General features: G+C 45.8%; 1 protein-coding gene across 2 annotated transcripts in view; it reads left to right on the top strand.

Moving 5' to 3' along the window:
• WDR35 (WD repeat domain 35) overlaps positions 1–3824 on the top strand; it is a 42232-nt gene extending 38408 nt beyond the window's left edge. For both annotated transcript variants that reach the window (XM_081189008.1, XM_081189009.1), the window contains 2 exons: positions 840–1080; positions 2104–3824. In XM_081189008.1, the coding sequence (XP_081045134.1) occupies positions 840–1080; positions 2104–2257 (395 nt within the window). In that variant the 3' untranslated portion in view covers positions 2258–3824. The remainder of the gene's footprint in view (positions 1–839; positions 1081–2103) is intronic.
• Positions 3825–20247: the final 16423 nt, after the last annotated feature.

Raw genomic sequence — 20247 nt, 5'->3', positions numbered from 1 at the left:
CGTCAATTTGGCTAACTCCAGGTACTCGCAGAGTTTCCCCAACCATTCTCAATTGCCCTTTTATCGTCTGTAAATCAGGAGATAATTCCGTTGCACAGTGGGAAGCCCATTGAAGCCCCTACATGCCTCCCAGGTTCTTTGGCTTGAATATCTGAGCAGATCTGATGAAACCTTGTCACTTTTACAGTTAAGGCACTTGCTCTGGTCTTGCAATTCAATGCCAGTATGAGAGCTCTAGGGATGCAGGTGGCGCTGTGGGTTAAACCACAGAGCCTAGGACTTGCCAATCAGAAGGTCGGCGGTTCGAATCCCCGCGATGGGGTGAGCTCCCGCTGCTCGGTCCCTGCTCCTGCCAACCTAACAGTTCGAAAGCACGTCAAAGTGCAAGTAGATAAATAGGTACTATTCCAGCGGGAAGGTAAACGGCGTTTCCGTGCACTGCTCTGGTTCGTCAGAAGCGGCTTAGTCATGCTGGCCACATGACCCGGAAGCTGTACGCCGGCTCCCTTGGCCAATAAAGTGAGATAAGTGCCGCAACCCCACAGTCGGCCATGACTGGACCTAATGGTCAGGGGTTCCTTTACCTTTACCTATGAGAGCTCTAATGTTCACAGAAGCTCCCTCCTACTAAAGGATTTTCCTGTTTAACTGGAGGAGCCGATCCATGCATGCAGTTCCATTTTGTTTGCACCAAACCATTCCCATTAGCGCAAAGGGAACTTTCTGTACAAAGAGTGTGGACCAGGGTGAATGAATGACAATAGGATTCATGTACTACTACTACTGCCTATTTTAGTGTAGCAAGCAAGTATGCTGAGATCTCGTTCTCTTGTTTGCAGCCCTTCACCTGAGGGATTACGAAGACATCATTCCTGCAGTAGAGATCTATTCCCTGTTGGCTCTTTGCGCATGTGCCAACAGAGCCTTTTCTATCTGCTCAAAAGCTTTTGTTAAACTGGAATCTTTGGAAAACTCTCTCCCAGACCAGAAGCACCAGTATGAAGAGCTTGCCCTGCAGATATTCACAAAACACTTCCCTAAAGATAACAAGAAGTCAGAGTTGGAGGGTCTTCTTGAAGAGTAAGCTTGCTGCTTTTATTCCCATTATGGCTAAAATAGAATACATGTTGTCTCTATGAGCCAAATGTTGCTTAAAGTAGCTACCCTGTATGTTGCAATTCATGTTAAAGTTTTGATAGAGGTTGAAACTCGAACTCACTACCTTTTCATTAGTAGCACCCGGACATGTTGCTATTAATCAGAAATGTGCTAAACCACCTGACAAAATCCAATAGTACAACTGGTTTGGGAGTCTCTCTTTTTAGCTTAGTTTGCTTACTATAAAAGTAACAAGGCATGGGCTTCAAGGATGTTCAAATTTGACTGCTGAGCATTGGAGTTGATTCATAAATCGCTGGAAATTTCAAGACAATGCTCAGCCCTTTGTGTTGTTCTCACTAATAAGATTTTTCTGACATATTATGACTAAAGCTGCTAATAGTTGCCATATGATTTATGATTTACCAGCTATGCACCAGGATGTAGATACAAACTTTCTTTTTCTTTCATTCCCTTCTATTTTTCCTGTATCTATTTCCCTTCTGTTTTCTTCTTTTTCATCTTCTTTCATTCTTTATCATTGCTTGCTTAAGATATTTACAATGTTTTACAAATCAAGTACGTTTTATACTGTAATTTTTCTAAATTAAAAAATAAATAGCTGTACACTGGTGCTGTGAACAAACATACAGTGGTGCCTCGCAAGACGAAATTAATTCGTTCCGCAAGTTTTGCCGTCTAGCGAATTTTTCGTCTTGCGAAGCACGGTTTTAACGGTTTAACAAAGTCGCGAGACGTTTTCGTCTTGCGAAGCAAACCCATAGGGAAATTCGTCTTGCGAGGCAAATCGAAAACGGAAAAGCCTTTCGTCTAGCGAGTTTTTTGTCTTGCGAGGCATTCGTCTTGCAAGGTACCACTGTAGCTTTGAATAGCACTGATCGTATTTTCACTAGCAATAACACTGTTCAATATGAGGGATGCTGTAGATGGTCTTCTTTCCAAAAATAATAATAATTAAATCCCATCTTGTGTTTCTTTTAACAGGGGAGAAGGGAAGCTCCCAACCTGTGTTGCTACAGGAAGAGCCATCACAGAGTATCAGTTTTGGATGTGCAATATTTGCAAGCACTGTGTACAAGCCCAGGAAATCAGCAATTACAACTTCTGCCCTCTCTGCCACAGCTCAGTGGCCTATTAATCATAGGAAAATGTCTGCGCTGTTATCGGTATGCACAACAAGTGCAAATGTATGTGGTGTGAAATGCTTAGAAACCCTGTTGAGATTGTTACGGGGGGAATAAACAGAGAAACAAAAGCTATCTAATATTTCGCCCATCCTCTGCAGAGTTGAACTATTCCAAATCCTTTCTTTAAAACAGCCTCTGCCTGGGAAAACAGTGGATTTTTAAATTATTATTTTAGTGTAGCTGAATAGTTTCCCAAAAGATTTGTAGGGGGCCAGTGGAGGTGAAGTCTTAAAGGAAAGGATTTTGTGATGGGAACCCAGGTAAAAATTGCATTGATTTTATGACAAGGTCAATAACAACAAAAATCTGGCATGACTTTCGCACTTTGGTAAAAATGTCCTGGTCCAATTACATTTCACATAAAATAATTGCACAGATGTCCCTTTCTAAGCACAATACTGAAAAGATTACCAAGATTTAAACATGGGTATCATGTTTGTCCAAAGAAGCGTACATGGATCAATTATTGCTGTGACCTACACCATGAACTTACGAAAGTTTGTTATCTAAACCAGGTGTAGGCAAATCCGGCCCTCCAGATGTTTGGGACTACAATTCCCATCATCCCTGACCACTGGTCCTGTTAGCTAGGGATGATGGGAATTGTAGTCCCAAACATCTGGAGGGCAGGCGTTTGCCTATGACGAATCTAAACAGTTAAAGAACAACTGGTAGGCTGCGTCCATCTAAAAAAACTATTCAGTGATCCAGTCTGTGCCAAGAGACAACATATGCTACTGCAGCCTTGGCACCACTTAGTCAAATCATATGCTCTCTCAGCACCTTAAAACTCAGTCAGATATGCCAGGACCACAATTGCTGGAGAGAGGACCTTAGTTCTGTGGAAAAGCTCAGGTTGTACGTGCAACCCTTTGCCGTTGCAAACAGCGTCTGATCTCCCACGCACCCAGGCAGGCTTGCAAGAGCCAATCAGAGAATGCTGCATAGACCCTTCTCCCTGCCAGCCTGTAGTGACCATCCCACCCCTTTTGCCTGACAGGCTATCATTCATCAGACCTCATTGTCTGTTCCTTCCCTACAAACTGACGGCCCCATCCACCCCTGCACCCAACCCGCATGTACATGAAATTGCACCTCAAGTTTCAGCGCTGCTTACAATGAATCCTGCGGTCCTCCAGCAAGTGTATCTTTGAGTATAGGAATACAATCTCAATTCCTCCCGGACCAATTCCTTCTGCAGCACCAGCAGCGGCAGTTGCAAAGAGCTATGGACAATACAGAGGTGGCAAAAAATGTAGCGAGAAGAAACCACGTGCGCCAACCGACTTTCTCACTTTAGAGTTCAGTAAAAAACTTATTTACCTGTACATATAATTATCTATATGCAGGTGTAGCTGTTAGTTTTGGCGTTCTGCTTCTGTATGTTTTTTGTATGGAAAAACGTGTATTATTTTGTAACAACGTTTAGCGAACCACTTTCTTTGTGGACGAAAATGGTTATGGATAACGCCAATACAGTTATTAGTTTCTTAAGGGAATAAATTATTATATTTCTTTTTTGCCAGCATGTGGTCAAGTTTTGTTGTTGTCGTTTAGTCGTGTCCGACTCTTCATGACCCCATGGACCAGAGCACGCCAGGCACTCCTGTCTTCCACTGCCTCCCGCAGCTTGGTCAAACTCACGTTCGTAGCTTCGAGAACACTATCCAACCATCTCATCCTCTGTCGCCCCCTTCTCCTTGTGCCCTCCATCTTTCCCAACATCAGGGTCTTTTCCAGGGAGTCTTCTCTTCTCATGAGGTGGCCAAAGGATTGGAGCCTCAGCTTCACGATCTGTCCTTCCAGTGAGCATTCAGGGCTGATTTCCTTCAGAATGGAGAGGTTTGATCTTCTTGCAGTCCATGGGACTCTCAAGAGTCTCCTCTAGCACCAGAATTCAAAAGCATCCATTCTTCGGCGATCAGCCTTCTTTATGGTCCAGCTCTCACTTCCATACATCACTACTGGGAAAACCATAGCTTCAGGCAAAGGTTGTCTCTCCAAACTCCTCTGCAAGTCTCTCTGGCCTCCTCCAAGCACCCTCTCTGGCCTCCTCCTCCACCTTCCAAGCTCCTCCATCTCTTCTGCTCCCAAACACTCTCAATAGCTGCTGGGATTGATGGCTGTTTTATCCTGTGCATGTCTTTTTCGTGCCATTTTCTTATCCTCCCCCCCCATGCATGCCACTAGCAGTAGCCATTTTGCTAGTGGGGGTGCCCCTGCGAGTAGCTTCTGCCCACCCAACCTTTGAGTGTATTGGGACACTCCTTGCCAGCGTGATTTCTTTGCCAACAGCAAATCTTCCCCGCTGTCAGAGTCAGGCAGGGCTGAGCAAAGGGTGGCGCTGTGGTCTAAACCACTGAGCCTCTTGGGCTTGCCGATCAGAAGGTTAGCAATTTGAATCCCCATAATGGGGTGAGTTCCCATTGCTCTATCCCAGCTCCTGCCAACCTAGCAGTTCGAAAGCACACCAGTGCAAGTAGATAAATAGGTGCCGCTGTGGCGGGAAGGTAAATGGCACTTCCGTGTGCTCTGGTTTCCGTCACGGTGTCCCATTGCACCAGAAGCAGTTTAGTCATGACCCGGAAGGCTGTCTGTGGATAAACGCCGGCTCCCTCGGCCTGAAAGCAAGATGAGCGCCGCAACCCCATAGTCGCGGATCAGGGATTTGTATTGCTCTACCTCTGTTTGCTGTTTCGCTATCACCATCATTCTCTTTGGTAACATGTTGTAGTTCTGTAATAATGGTGAATTTCTTGACTTTTAAAATGTTATTGGAGAATATTCAAGGACTAAAGGAGGGGCATCATGCAGAATTCAAGGGTCGGTCACTCTTCCTTGATAGACAATTCCCTGGCCACGCATCATGGCAGTTTGTTTGCTCTTGCTCTTGCCAAGTAATAGCTGAAACATATTTATGTATCCTTAATTACAGTCCCCACCACCAAAGCCGTACGCATTTGGTTTACAGTCTGTCAGCATTTCCATTACACACACCCCCACACACCTCCCAGAGGTCAATAACTTAAGCCATTAAAAAGCTGCATCAGCAGGAAATGTGATATACAGGCTACCTAAGCCACAATTCCTTTCCCCCCTACTCCATGAAAGAGGGGAAATATTTTTTGCTTTCCGTAATTTATGGCAAAACTCTTCTCATCTGCTATCTTCAAATTGGCCCGCGTCCTGAAATTAAGCTGTCGAAGGCCGTCTGTCAGTAGCTAAACACTCACCCACAATAAATAAGGAGCCAAAATATAACCGTCAGCTTGTTGAACGGGCAGCCATTAATTGCATAGGTTATTCATCCTTTAATAGAAAGAGTTGAATTAAGCTTTAGTTTAAAAGCGCCAATTAAATTCTGAGATAGTAAAGGAGTCATTACTCTTCCTTCCTGGCCTCAGGAAGAGTGAATAGATTTTCTACTTGTTAAACTTGACGGTCTCCACCAAAATAAAACAGGCTCAGAGCCACTAAATCACAAAACCCTATCGTTTGTTGTGCCGACTTTCAGCTCACAGTTGATACACCTATTCCAGGAGGCTTATTAAAGAAACACAGTGGCAAATAATCAGCACTGAATCTTAGCTCTATATACCAAGTGTGTCCAATTAAACAAGGCTATGGGCATACATCTGAAATAGCTCACCGTGATGGGGTGAGCGCCCGTTGCTCGGTCCCAGCTCCTGCCAATCTAGCAGTTCGAAAGCATGCCAAAAAGTGCAAGTGGATAAATAGGTACCACTCTGGCGGGAAGGTAAACGGTGTTTCCGTGCACTGCTCTGGTTCGCTAGAAGCGGCTTAGTCATGCTGGCCACATGACCCAGAAGCTGTACGCCGGCTCCCTCGGCCAATAAAGCGAGATGAGTGCTGCAACCCCAGAGTCGGCCACGACTGGACCTAATGGTCAGGGGTCCATTTACCTTTATCTATGGGCATGCATCTGAAATAGGGCAGGGGGTTGGGTCCTGCCAGCAAATTAAATCCTTATCTTCCCCCACTTCTGTGGGCCAAGTTTGAAAGATTTGGAGGGATACTCGCCTGTCAATCACTTGGCATCACTTTTGAGTTCAGGAGACCCATTTTCACCCAGAGTTTGAAATTAGATTGTGCACAGTGCTTTGAAGGCCCGACAATCAGCTTGGCTATTGGGGCTTCAAAGCGCCGCAAGCGGCTCTTTTCAAGCACCGCAAATCAGCAGTCAGAGTTTGCAAAGAGCCACACAAGGCACTTTGCATATATGATGTTGGGTGTAGGTCAGGTGGGCCTTGCAGGCCCTATTATGGTCCTTGCCCCCCTATAACAGTTTTATGGTGTATCCCACCTGGTATCAGTACAGATTAAAGTTGCTCTCTTAGTGGAGTGGAGATTAGATGAATAATTTCAGGGGGAAGCTGATGGCGTGGGAGCTACCTCAGAGGCAGGAAAAAAGGAAAATGCTGGAATGGGAAATTCTTCCACATTCCAGATTTTTTTTAGCTTTTCACCTCTAGGGAAGGAGGTAGTGCCTATTTAGAAGTACAGCTCGTTAAACTCAGTGTCACTTATTTCCAGGCAAGTGGTACAGGTTTGCAGTCTTAAGATTCATTATTACCTAAGTTTCATTTTTATGATTCTTAATGACTTATTCATGAACTACTCTCCAAGCACCAATTTCAATAAGAGATTGAACATTGTGACCATTAATGCGTATGCACATGTTTGATCCATTTTGTTTTAGTTAGCTGAACTGCAAATTGAGAGATAAACAATATTTTGTGGTAACACAGCTAAATTTAAGGCAAACGTTTTTGAGAAAGTGGAACACTCCTTGCCTAGGGATGGCCCAATAAATGTCTGGGCATTAGGAAGAATATCTGAAGAGCAGCCCCACCATGGAGATATATATAAAACCATAAATCGCATCCAACGGACCATTTGCTGCTTGCAATGGCATTCAAAATCTGCTGCCAAGTCAGCTACCTCATCCTGCCTGATGAGCGGGTCACCTTTAGCCTTTCCCGCAACCCCCAGCCAGTGACTAAAAATGTTGGAAGGAATCATAACTGAATTATAAAGCCGGCTACAGGCTTTGCCTGCATACACACCACATATTTAAAACATGTTTGAAGCACCACCCAAAAGAGAATCCAGTAACTTGTCAGGGGTGCTGGGAATTCTAGCTCTGCGAAGAATAAACTACAATTTCCAGGATTCTGTGGTTGGGGAGTGCTTTAAATGGATGCTTTGTTATGCAATCTTTGTGGGTATAAACATCCTAATTTCAATCCCTCCCCCCCCCCCGGTGATTTAATATTCTTACTATTAATGAACAGTCATATCTTAGAACCCGTCTTATTGTTTAATCAGGAGAGTCGTCATGTATTAAATAATCAATTTCTAATGGGGTCTTGGCAGACAACTACAGTGGTACCTCAGGTTAAGTACTTAATTTGTTCTGGAGGTCCGTTCTTAACCTGAAACTGTTCTTAATCTGAAGCACCACTTTAGCTAATGGGGTCTCCTGCTGCCACCGCACCGCCGGAGCCCAATTTCTGTTCTTATCCTGAAGCAAAGTTCTTAACCTGAAGCACTATTTCTGGGTTAGCGGAGTGTGTAACCTGAAGCGTATGTAACCTGAAGCATATGTAACCTGAGGTACCACTGTATTTGCAGTTTTGCTCCATTGGTTTTTCATCTTGCCTTCGTCCCGAAGTCTTCCAGTTTTGTGCATATTTCTGAAGTAAACCAAGATTAAAATTCCCAACGGATCCCCAGGCTGAAGCCTATGCTTTAAACTTTCCCTCACCTTGCCACAAGGACACCTCCTTGCGTTCCAACTTTCATGCCGTCACCTTTTGACTGCTCCTTTTATTTTATTTTAAAAAAAACTTCCATAGGTGTCTCCATGCATTCGGCTCACGTCTCTGCAGAGACTTCTCATATCACCTCTGCAGTATCACCGGCTGAATGAATACTGTACGCTAGACAACTGTCAATGCAGCAGAGCTGAAACTTTCTTTTTGTGCGCACTCCCTGAACGCCCTTCTCACTCTTCTGCACTCCCATCTCCAGGGTTCTGTTAGCCTGTGCATGCCCTGGTTATCTCCCGCTTGGACTACTGCAATGCGTTCTATGTGGGGCTGCCTTTGAAGGTGACTTGGAAACTACAACTAATCCAGAATGCGGCTACCAGACTGGTGACTGGGAGCGGCAGTTGGGACCATATAACACCAGTCCTGAAAGACCTAAGTTGACTCCCTGTATGTTTCTGAACACAATTCAAAGTGTTGGTGCTGAACTTGAAAGCCCTAAGGCAGCCCTGTTTAGGAAAGCTTTTAATGTTTAATAGGTTATTGTATTTTAATGTTCTGTTGGAAGCCGCCCAGAGTGGCTGGGGAAACCCAGCCAGATGAGTGGGGTATAAATTAATAATAATAATAATAATAATAATAATAATAATAATAATAATAATAATAAACGGCCTCGGCCCAGAGTACCTGAAGGAGCATCTCCACTCCCATCATTCAGCCCGGACACCGAGGTCCAGCGCATAGCTGTCAACGTTTCCCTTTTTTTAAGGGAAATTCCCTTATTCCGAATAGGATTCCTCACAAGAAAAGGGAACAGTTGGCAGCTATGGTCCAGCGCCGAGGGCCTTCTGGCGGATCCCTCACTGCGAGAAGTGAGGTTGCAGGGAAACAGGCAGAGGGCCTTCTTGGTAGTGGCGCCCGCCCTGTGGAATGCTCTCCCGTCAGATCTTAAGGAAATACAGTGGTACCTCACAAGACGAATGCCTCGCAAGACAAAAAACTCGCTAGACGAAAGGTTTTTCCGTTTTCGATTTGCCTCGCAAGACGAATCTCCCTATGGGCTTGCTTCGCAAGACGAAAACGTCTCGCGACTTTGTTTCCTTTGTCTAAAAACCGTTAAAACCAAGGGTGCTTAACTTGAACAGCTGCAGTTGCGACTTGACTTCGAGGAGCAACTGTTAGCACATGGTTTGGTAGCCTTTTCTCAGACTTTGCTCACTTTTGAAGCTTTTCCAAAACTTTTCCAGAACTTCTCTTTCATCCATTTGGTAAGTTAAACTTTTAAAACTTTTTTGGGGGGTTTTGGATTTTGGGTTGGGGTGTTTGGGATTCAAGGACTTGGTGTTGTGGGGGGGTTTGCGATAATCTGTGGGCTTGTGGGCCTTTTTTTGGAATTTTTATGATTTTCTGTGACCATTGGGCAAGGGTGTTTTTTTTCAAAAAAAAATTTCTGAGTTTGAATTTCTGAGTGGTGGCTGGCTGGGGGAACAGTTGGGGAGGGGTTTGCAGGAATCTGTGCGCTTGTGGGCCTTTTTTTGAATTTTTATGATTTTCTGTGACCATTGGACAAGGTTGTTTTTTTTCAAAAAAAAAATTCTGAGTTTGAATTTCTGAGTGCTGGCTGGCTGGAGGAACGGTTGGGGAGGTTTCTGCAGGAATCTGTGGGCTTGTGGGCCTGTTTTTTGGAATTTTTATGATTTTCTGTGACCATTGGGCAAGATTTTTTTTTTTTCAAAAAAAAATTTCTGAGTTTGAATTTCTGAGTGCTGGCTGGCTGGGGGAACAGTTGGGGAGGGGTTTGCAGCAGTTGGGGAGGGGCTGGGGGAGCAGTTGGGGAGGGGTTTGCAATTTCTGTGTTGTGGGTGGGTGGGTGTCTGTGGGAGCAGTTGAGGTTTTTGAAGACATTGGTGATTTTTGAAGCTTTTCCAAAACTTATTTTGCAGCCATTTGAGGTTTCTGAAGACTTCGGTGATTGATTGTTGAAGCTTTTCCAGAACTTCTCTTTCATCCATTTGGTAAGTTAAACTTTTAAAACTTTTTTGGGGGGTTTTTGGATTTTGGATTTTGGGTTGGGGTGCTTGGGATTCAAGGCCTTGGTTCTGGGTTTTAATTTCTGTGTGGTGGGTGGCTGGGTGCTTTTGAATTTTTTGGATTTGAAGCACATCACTGATTTTTTTTTCTTTTTCTGAGTTTACGAAGGTAAGAGCTGTGCTGCCATGGGACCCAAGAAGACTGCTGCTGCGGTGGCTGGCGAGAAGAAGAAGGAGAAGGTGACGCTGGAAATGAAGAAGGAGATCATCCGGAAGCACGACGGCGGAATGCGTGTGACGGACATCGCCAGGGAGTACGGGAGGAATCCATCAACCATTGGGACCATCCTGAAGATGAGGGAGAAGATCCTGGCGACTGATGCAGCCAAGGGAGTCACCAGGATCGTGAAGAACCGCCCAGCTGTTCTGGAGGAGGTGGAGAAGTTGCTGCTCATCTGGATAGAAGAGAAGCAGCGTGCAGGGGACACAGTGTCTGAGGCCATCATTTGTGAGAAGGCCAAGGCCTTGCACGCTGACCTCATCCGGGAACAGCCAGGAACCTCAGCCGAGCCAGAAGTCTTCAAGGCTAGCAGAGGTTGGTTTGAATGGTTCAAGACAAGATCTGGCATCCACAGCGTGGTCAGGCATGGAGAGGCTGCCAGTTCTGATGTTCCTGCGGCTGAAGACTTTGCAGCGGAGTTCCTGGAGGTTGTGAAGACGGAGGGCTACGTTCCGCAGCAGGTCTTCAACTGCGACGAGACCGGGCTGTTTTGGAAGAGGATGCCCAAAAGGACTTTCATCACTCAGGAGGAGTCCAAGTTGCCTGGCCACAAGCCCATGAAGGACCGTCTGACCCTGCTCTTCTGTGCCAACGCAAGCGGCGACCTGAAGATCAAGTCCCTGCTGGTGTACCACTCGGAGAACCCACGGGCCTTCAAGAGACACAAGATCGACAAGGAGCGGCTGAGTGTCATGTGGCGATCCAACAGCAAGGCTTGGGTCACACGTGTGCTGTTTGTGGACTGGGTCAATCTTGCTTTTGGCCCTGCTGTCAAGCAGTACCTGCTGGACAACAACCTGCCGCTGAAGGCTTTGCTTCTGATGGACAATGCTCCTGCCCATCCTAAAGGCCTTGAGGAGGACTTGTTGGAGGAGTTCAGCTTCATCAACATCATGTTCCTGCCTCCTAACACCACGCCACTGCTGCAGCCGATGGATCAGCAGGTCATCGCCAATTTCAAAAAACTCTACATCAAGGAGCTTTTCAGGCAATGCTTCGAGGTGACTGACTGCACCACCATCACCCTGCGGGAATTCTGGAAGGACCACTTCGACATCGTCACCTGCTTGAAGATGGTCAACACGGCCTGGAACGGGATCAGCCAGAGAAATTTGAATTGCGCTTGGCGCAGCCTGTGGCCGGACTGTGTGGCACCAAGTGACTCTGATGCACCAGAGTCAACAGTGGTGCAGGACATTGTTGCCTTGGGGAGGACCATGGGCCTGGAGGTCACGGAGGAGGACGTCTGCGAGCTGGTGGAGGAGCACGACGACGAGCTGACCACCGTGGAGCTGGTCGAACTGCAGGCAGAGGCTGCGCAGGAGCAGGCCTCACTGGAAGAGGAGGAAGCAACTGAGGAACGGCTGTCCTCCGAAAGACTGAGGGACATTTGCCTGAAGTGGAAGGAGGCGCAGACTTTTGCAGATCTACACCACCCTGAGAAGCACGTGGCACATGACGCTGGGGACTTTTATGATACGAGGGTCATGTCGCCTTTCAGGGAGCTGCTGAAAAGGCGGATGAAGCAGCAGACTATGGACAGGTTCTTGACCAAGAAGCAAAGAGTGGAAGAGGAGCCTTCTTCGAGTGGTCCCCCAGTGTCTTAGAAAATGTACTGTACACTTTGTTGATTTTAAAATGTTTTTCTGTCATGTTTATAAAGTTAATTTATTTTCCCTTCAATTTTTGAACTGCTCTTTACAGTATGTGTGACTTTAAAGAGCAGTTAATAAACTGTTGTTGTACCAAATTTGGCTTTGTTTGGACTTTTTTTGACCATAGGAACGCATTAATTGATTTTCAATGCATTCCTATGGGATTTCGTGATTCGCAAGACGAAAAATTCGCTAGACGGCAAAAATTGCGGAACGAATTAATTTCGTCTTGCGGGGCACCACTGTAAACAACTGGGGAAAATGGGTGGCTCGATTCCTGCTTGACCTTTGAAAAACAACTTAGGCTTTTGGAAAGACTGGGTCATATAGTTGCACAAGATGTTTGTGGAAACAAGGTACTAGGCACAGTACACATTTACATGTAATTTGGCTGCCAAAGTTTCAGAGGTCTTGCCAAATGGTAACCAAGCTCCAAATTATTATTATTATTATTATTATTATTATTATTATTATTATTATTATTATTATTATTATCATCATCATCATCATCATCATCATCATCATCATCATCATTTTAGTATTTATACCCTGCCCATCTGGCTGGGTTTCTCCTGCCACTCTGGGCAGCTCACAGCATTTATCAGAACATACTAAAACATCAAACATTGAAAACTTCCCTAAACAGGGCTGCCTTCAGATGTTTTCTATAAGCTGGATAGTTGTTTATTTTCTTGACATCTAAAGTGGGGGTTCCACAGGGAGGGCACCACTACCAAGACGGCCCTCTGCCTGGTTCTCTGTAACCTCGCTTCTCACAGTAATAATAATAATATTTTTTATACATTCATTTATATATAAATGTATAAATGAACGAAATTGGGCAAGTTTAAATTGGACCTCAGTCAGAATCCATTTCCTCAGGAACAGAAGTAATTGCAGATTATAACCTCTATGGAAATCAATTATTGAATAAGGAAAACAGCATAAAGAGTAAATTGCCTCCATAAAAGAGAGAGAGAGTGTGTGTGTGTGTGTGTGTGTGTGTGTGTGTGTGAAAACAGATAACTGGCACTGCATTGCAGGCAAAGACTGCAAGCACCATAACACACATCAATCCCTAATGCTTCAGCGAAGGAAATCCTGTTAAAAGAATGAACAGTGCTACAGTCATTCATCATTGGCTGCAAAATGCTGTTGCTGAACCACTTAACCCGCAGATTCAACCTGCTGTAGCAACTGCAATGTAACTGGGTGTCTGCAAGTAATGTATATTTGATTGCATAACTCATCTTCATTGGAAATGATGGTTGAGAAAGCAGTTAAGAGAAGTATTTCCAAACGGAAAAATAAATAAATGACAGCTTCATGATCATTCCTGGCCGGGAGGCGTTTAAAAAGATTAGCAAGAAATTGGTATTCTTAGAATCCGTGAGGGCTCAATCTAATATAACAAGTCAGGATCTATTTGTGTCAAGAAAGCCAGTGCCTTCTAAACATATCAGTGCAGCTGAGATAGAAGGGAAACGGCCGGCAGCTGAATATTCGCTATAAAATGTGAATCTCTCCTGTGAGCAAGTAACTGGAGCATTAGCAGAGCTCAATTCAAGCCAGACCAAAACAAGGATAATATGTTTCCAGTGACAGAGTGTGGATCTTCAGCACCTGACACCACAATGATTCATAGTCCATTTGAACATGCGCCAGGTACGTTCCCTTGAGAACGCGAGGAAGCCCATTTGCGTGTAAGAATCTTGTTCTCCCAATGAAATATTTAAATTGGTGGTTTTTAAGGATGTGGGTGCAAGTAGATAAATAGGTACCACTCTGGCGGGAAGGTAAACAGTGTTTCCATGTGCTGCTCTGGTTCACCAGAAGTGGCTTAGTCATGCTGGCCACATGACCCGGAAGCTGTACGCCGGCTCCCTCAGCCAATAAAGTGAGATGAGCGCTGCAGCCCCAGAGTCGGCCACGACTGGACCTAATGGTCAGGGGTCCCTTTACATTTACCTTTAAGCAGAGCTTGGGTGGCCACCTGTCAGCTGTGATTCCTGCACTGCAGGGGGTTGGACTAGATGATCCTTGGTGTCCCCCGTCCAACTCTACAACTCTGTGAGAAGAGTCCTGCTGGATCAGACCCAAGGCCTCTCTGGTCCAGCATCCTTACAATGGCCAACCAATTCACTATCAACCAGCAACGATCATCTAGAATTTTGTAGTATGGATGGGCTTCCAAACTGACTTGAACCCCAGTATCACTCTGTTCAGAAAGCTAGGGCCACAGTTCTTTACATACCCTTGCCTGGGAGCAAGTCCTGCTAGCTAGGTGGGCTTATGTCAGGGACCGTGCTGAGGAAGGCTACACTGAAGAAGAATGGTAGGAGCCTCCCCCTCCTTCTATACTGTCTTGAGGAGGACAGTATAGATTTGAAACAGTGGTTTGCAGAGGGGCACAGTTCAGAAGGCAGAAGTTGGGACATACTGGATGGGGAACAGCTAGAAGAAGAAACACTGGAACAAAGATGGTTAACAGATTCACTGTATCTGGACAGCATTCCTCTGCTCTCCCCAAGGTCAAGAAAGGCTCAGAAAGTGTCAGAACAGAAAGCACAGAGGGTTTCAAGATGTAGGAGTGACGTAGATTAATAGGGACGGAAGGGGGTGTAATCCTTAATTGGGAGCACCGCCATTTCCAAGAGAGGCGTTCTTTAATAATCGCTGTGATTATTAAAGTTTCTAACTGGTAAGAAGGCTCCTTTTCCTTTGTTCTGCTTATCAACTGCCACGGGGGAGGAAGTCGATTCCCTGAATCCTGACAGCTCACCTCTGCATGAACCTGCATAAAATTGCTGTGCAAGTCAAGCTGATATCTATTGCAGTTCAGAGAACCCAACGAGTATGTGGGCCTCCTTCACCTGCAGCTCTTTCCCTCTTGGTTTTAATTGTGGTAGCAATCAGGACTGCTATTGCCACCCAGCATCCTCGGGGAACTGTTGCGATGGCCCCAGCAGAGCCCACCACAGCCTCCTCTCCTAGCTCCCCAGCCTGCTTTTTTCTGGTCTGGCACTCTGAGCAATGACAAGAGACTGGATCGAGTCACCCTCAGGGGTGCCAAGTTGCATAAAATATTGGGGCGGCCCTTGTAGGCCCCGCCCCATGAAATCGATCACATGCAGACTATTTGAATGGCAATGCCCATCAACTTTGGGGGGCCCAACCCCCTTAAATATTTTATTGGTGGCCCGAAGGGACCTTGGCCTCTAGGAGATGATCACCATTTTAATTTCTCAGGCATTATGGATCATTTAGGTAAAGGTAAAGGTACCCCTGCCCGTACGGGCCAGTCGTGACCGACTCTAGGGTTGTGCGCTCATCTCACTTAAGAGGCCGGGAGCCGGCGCCGTCCGAAGACACTTCCGGGTCACGTGGCCAGCGTGACGAAGCTGCACTGGTGAGCCAGCACCAGTGCTGCACACGGAAATGCCGTTTACCTTCCCGCTATAAAGCGGTACCTATTTATCTACTTGCACTTAGGGGTGCTTTCGAACTGCTAGGTGGGCAGGAGCTGGGACCGAATGACGGGAGCTCACCCCGCCGCGGGGATTCGAACCGCCGACCTTACGATCAGCAAGTCCTAGGCACTGAGGTTTTACCCACAGTGCCACCCGTGTCCCTATGGATCATTTAAAGGGCAGCTAAGCCCAGAGGTTCCTCACTACCAAATAAGCCCTCCAGGGCCCACTGATGGAGGAGGGAGGCTACCAGAAGCTACTCTTCCCAGCTCTCATTCAGATCACCTGTGCAGCTCTAATGGCAATTCTAAGCAAGCTCTGCCCTCCATTGAAATAGAGAAAGCAGCCTATTTGCATTTAGAGGTGTGTGTGCACAGGATGCTCATATAGGTAGCTCTGGATAAAGTCAATGCTTTCAGTAGTTCTACTGCTTTCTTTCTTTTTTTTAAGGCATTCAGCAATCCTTTCCCAAGTACATAACTTTGATATATACTTCCAGTAAGCACTGAGGGTTTTACTGGTGTCTTTAGAGAAAGTAGAATTACAACAAGGCAGAGAGGGAGAATATATATTTATATGGAGTGTCCTTCAGATTCTCTTCTCTCTTTTCAAAATCTCCAATAAATCTTCCTTCGGGAATAGCCAGTCCTTTCCCTGGTCCTCTTTCCTCTTATGAAGCGATTGGACAGAAGTTTACCGGATTAAAATTCTGTCCGTTAATTAATGCCATCGATGGGCAGAACAATCCCAATTTACTAAGAGCATTCTGGTAAACAATAAAATAACCGCAGTGCTGATTCACAAACACGAATCACACATCTCCGCACACGTTCATTCTCAAAAGTAGTTATGATCATCATTTTACACTTTTCACAAGCTTGCCATGACAAGTATTCCATAACCCTCATGCCATCATGAGAAATCCAAGGGTCTTCAACACCACCACTGTTTCCTGCCCCCTTAGTAACTGTTACCTCACTTTGCCTAATGGTTGAGCTAGCCGTGGGGAGAAGACCCCATCACTTGGGCAGAAGGGAGGACAGGGGTTTGTGGTTGTCCCCCATGACCAACATTTGTGGTCAAAGGCCGGGAAACGATGCCTTATGAGGAACGGCTAAGGGAGCTGGGCATGTTTAGCCTGGAGAAGAGGAGGTTAAGGGGTGATATGATAGCCATGTTCAAATATATAAAAGGATGTCATATAGAGGAGGGAGAAAGGTGTTTTATGCTGCTCCAGAGAAGCGGACACGGAGCAATGGATCCAAACTACAAGAAAGAAGATTCCACCTAAACATTAGGAAGAACTTCCTGACAGTAAGAGCTGTTCGACAGTGGAATTTGCTGCCAAGGAGTGTGGTGGAGTCTCCTACTTTGGAGGTCTTTAAGCAGAGGCTTGACAACCATATGTCAGGAGTGCTCTGATGGTGTTTCCTGCTTGGCAGGGGGTTGGACTCGATGGCCCTTGTGGTCTCTTCCAACTCTATGATTCTATGATTTCATCTTTGCTTGCAGAACCCATCACAGCAAATGCCAACATGATTTTCTAGTTCTTTGCTTAATTTTCATCAGCTTGTCTTACAGAAAATGTCTGTTCTTTGTCGTGATCAGTTTAATCACATGTATAGAAATCATTTTAGTTTGCGGTGTGGATGTGACCCATTTCCATTACAGTTTGGCTACAATAAAATCTCTGAGATCATCATATTGAGCTTTTTCATTGCTCAAATGCATGCGCCTGCAATATTCCTTTTACTGAAACAATCCTTTTGTAGGAATATCTCTAAAGGGTGCATGGAATGTATGCACTTGGTTTTGTTTTTATGGGGTATTACTCCAGTACTGAAAAATGGTCTCCTTTTTATGGTCTGATGAAAGCTGATCAATGCACAATTTCCAAATTATTATTGGAGTATTATAGTGAATAACTTGGCCAATTTGTAAACTTTGATTTTCTCTCTCTGTTGAGCTATAATCCTCTAACAGAGAGAAATGCTCACAAAAATCAGCAATGTACCTAGAGTGAAAGGAACCTCCTCATACGTCCGAGAGATTGTAGCTTTTGAGCAGTGAAATGTGGCTTATACAGTGTCTGCTTCTTCTAGTGTAACTCTACAAATTGTTTCCCTGCACCAGAAACAAATGTGAGTTAAATCTGGTTACAATTTATTGAGGATGTGTAGAAGCATCCTATTTTAAATTTATTATTATTATTATTATCATCATCATCATCATCATCATTATTATTATTATTATTAACAATTGTATACCATCCTTCAGCCGAAGATAAGAAGGTGACTCACTACATAAAAATACAAAATGAGAACACAAGAACACATAATGAAACTAAAGCAAGAATAAAAACAAATCAATAACCCCTTCCCACAAATACATTTAAAAGGTCACAGAATGTTAACCAGCCAAAGGCCTGCTTGAAGAGAACTGTTTTTGCAGACGACCGCAGTGCCTGGAAACAGAGGCGGGGGCAGGGGGCAGTGAGGGCAGGCCACCCCGGGTGTCACCACTGAGGGGGGTGACAAAATGCCAGGCGGCACTCACCGTGGGGCCTGGGAGTGACGCAGCGGCTTGGGAACCCGCAGGCTCCGCACTGCCCCAAATGGTTCGGCCATTGCCTCCCCCTCAGCTGGAGGGTGGCTGAGTGGGAGGAGCCAGGGAGACTCCTTGGAGGCCCCATGGAGCGTCCTGTCTCAGCTCGCCCCACCCCACAGCCCGCTGGCCCCACCCCTGGGCGCAGGGCACACGCGCCGCCCCAGGCGCCCAATTGGCTTGCTCCACCGCTGCCTGGAAACAGGCCGTCAAGCCGTGTATCCATGTTGTTGTTGTTTAGTCGTTTACTTGTGTCCGACTCTTCGTGACCCCATGGACCACAGCATGCCAGGCACTCCTGTCCTCCACTGCCTCCCGCAATTTGGTCAAACTCATGCTGGTAGCTTCGAGAACACTGTCCAACCATCTCGTCCTCTGTCGTCCCCTTCTCCTTGTGCCCTCCATCTTTCCCAACATCAGGGTCTTTTCCAGGGAGTCTTCTCTTCTCATGAGGTGGCCAAAGTATTGGAGCCTCAGCTTCAGGATCTGTCCTTGCAGTGAGCACTCAGGGCTGATTTCCTTCAGAATGGAGAGGTTTGATATTCTTGCAGCCCATGGGACTCTCAAGAGTATCCATAGCAGTGACCAAAGAAGAAATGCCATGGTGCATCTGCAGCTGTACAGCAACAAACCTTCATCTGCCCGAGCTGCAACAAAACTTGTCTCTCCCACATCGGTTTCTACAGTCACAACAGGCGCTGCAAGCTTCCAACACATGGGTAGGCAAACTAAGGCCTGGGGGCCGGATGCAGCCCAATCGCCTTCTTAAACCGGCCCACGGATGGTCCGGGAATGAGCGTGTTTTTGTATGAGTAGAATGTGTGCTTTTATTTAAAATGCATCTCTCTGGGTTATTTGTGGGGCCTGCCTGGTGTTTTTACATGAGTAGAATGTGTGCTTCTATTTAAAATGCATTTCTGGGTTATTTGTGGGGCATAGGAATTCGTTTGTTACCCCTCCCCCAAAAAAATATAGTCTGGCCCCCCACAAGGTCTGAGGGAGAGTGGACCGGCCCCCATCTGAACAAGTTTGCTGACCCCTGTTCCAACAGCTTGACCTCACCCCCAAAGGCATACTCCTCCATCATCTCCCAAGACAGACAGGTGCCAACCAACTATATTAGCAGACCATTCATACTGAAGATAATAGACTTCTTCCTGTTTCTGTCACATTCACTCTCTCTGTCTCTCCATATGTGTGTGTGTAATGATTTTTAAAATTATTGATGACGTTGAAAATAAAACCTGAAAGAAAATCATGCGGGAAATCATGGCAGCTTGGAAGGGAGATGTTTAGGCTGTTCCCTATCTTGCCACATTGGTAGGTCTTCTTATTTCAATAAAACTCCCATGCTAGTTCTGCCCAGTGTCTGTCTCTCAGCTTCACTGGAGGGCAATATCAGAACCTGGAGGGCATGTTGCCTGGGGTTGTGGAGAGGGGGCACTGTCTGGGATCTACCTCAAGCTGCTGCCCAATGAATTGACTATATGAAGAACATGACGTTTTAATTGATGTGTGGATTCCTAGAGCTCTCCAGGCAATCTGTTGTTCCATGCAGTTGTGCAACCCCTCTCGCTCTGAGTTATAATTCCAACCGAGCTTTTTTTGCGGCCACAGAGTTTTGTTTAGCTGTTGCTGATTCAGTATATAAATTATGTAACTGAATCAATGGCTCCCATTACTTGTAAAGCATTGATTCCTCCTTCCCCGGCACCCCACCCCTCCTCCCTCAGATAATTTGAAGGGAAGAAATTCCTCACAGGAGCAGGTGAGAAATGAAGCCAAGCGAAAATTATGCTGCCCTCAGCTTCTCGCATGCCACACTTCAATAACACATTGTCTACGTTCACGGAGATGTTGAAAAGGCATCAGCATGGGGCAAGCAATCACTTTGCTCTAGCAGGAAGTTCTGATTTGGGAAGAACTCCCAAATTGACCCCACTTTTGTCAAGCCCTGTCAAATGCTCCGCCATCACAGAGGTTGTGTAAGAGAACGTTCTGAGGAGGAATGGTGGGAGCCTCCCCCTCCCCCTGCTCCGGATCCTGAATCTTCCCAGGAGCAGGAGGACAGTATAGATTTGGAACAGTGGTTCGCAGAGGGGCATAATTC

The sequence above is a fragment of the Podarcis bocagei genome (assembly GCF_964188305.1).
Source record: "Podarcis bocagei genome assembly, chromosome: 3".
Lineage (NCBI taxonomy): Eukaryota > Metazoa > Chordata > Lepidosauria > Squamata > Lacertidae > Podarcis > Podarcis bocagei.
This window is presented reverse-complemented; position numbering and strand designations above follow the sequence as displayed.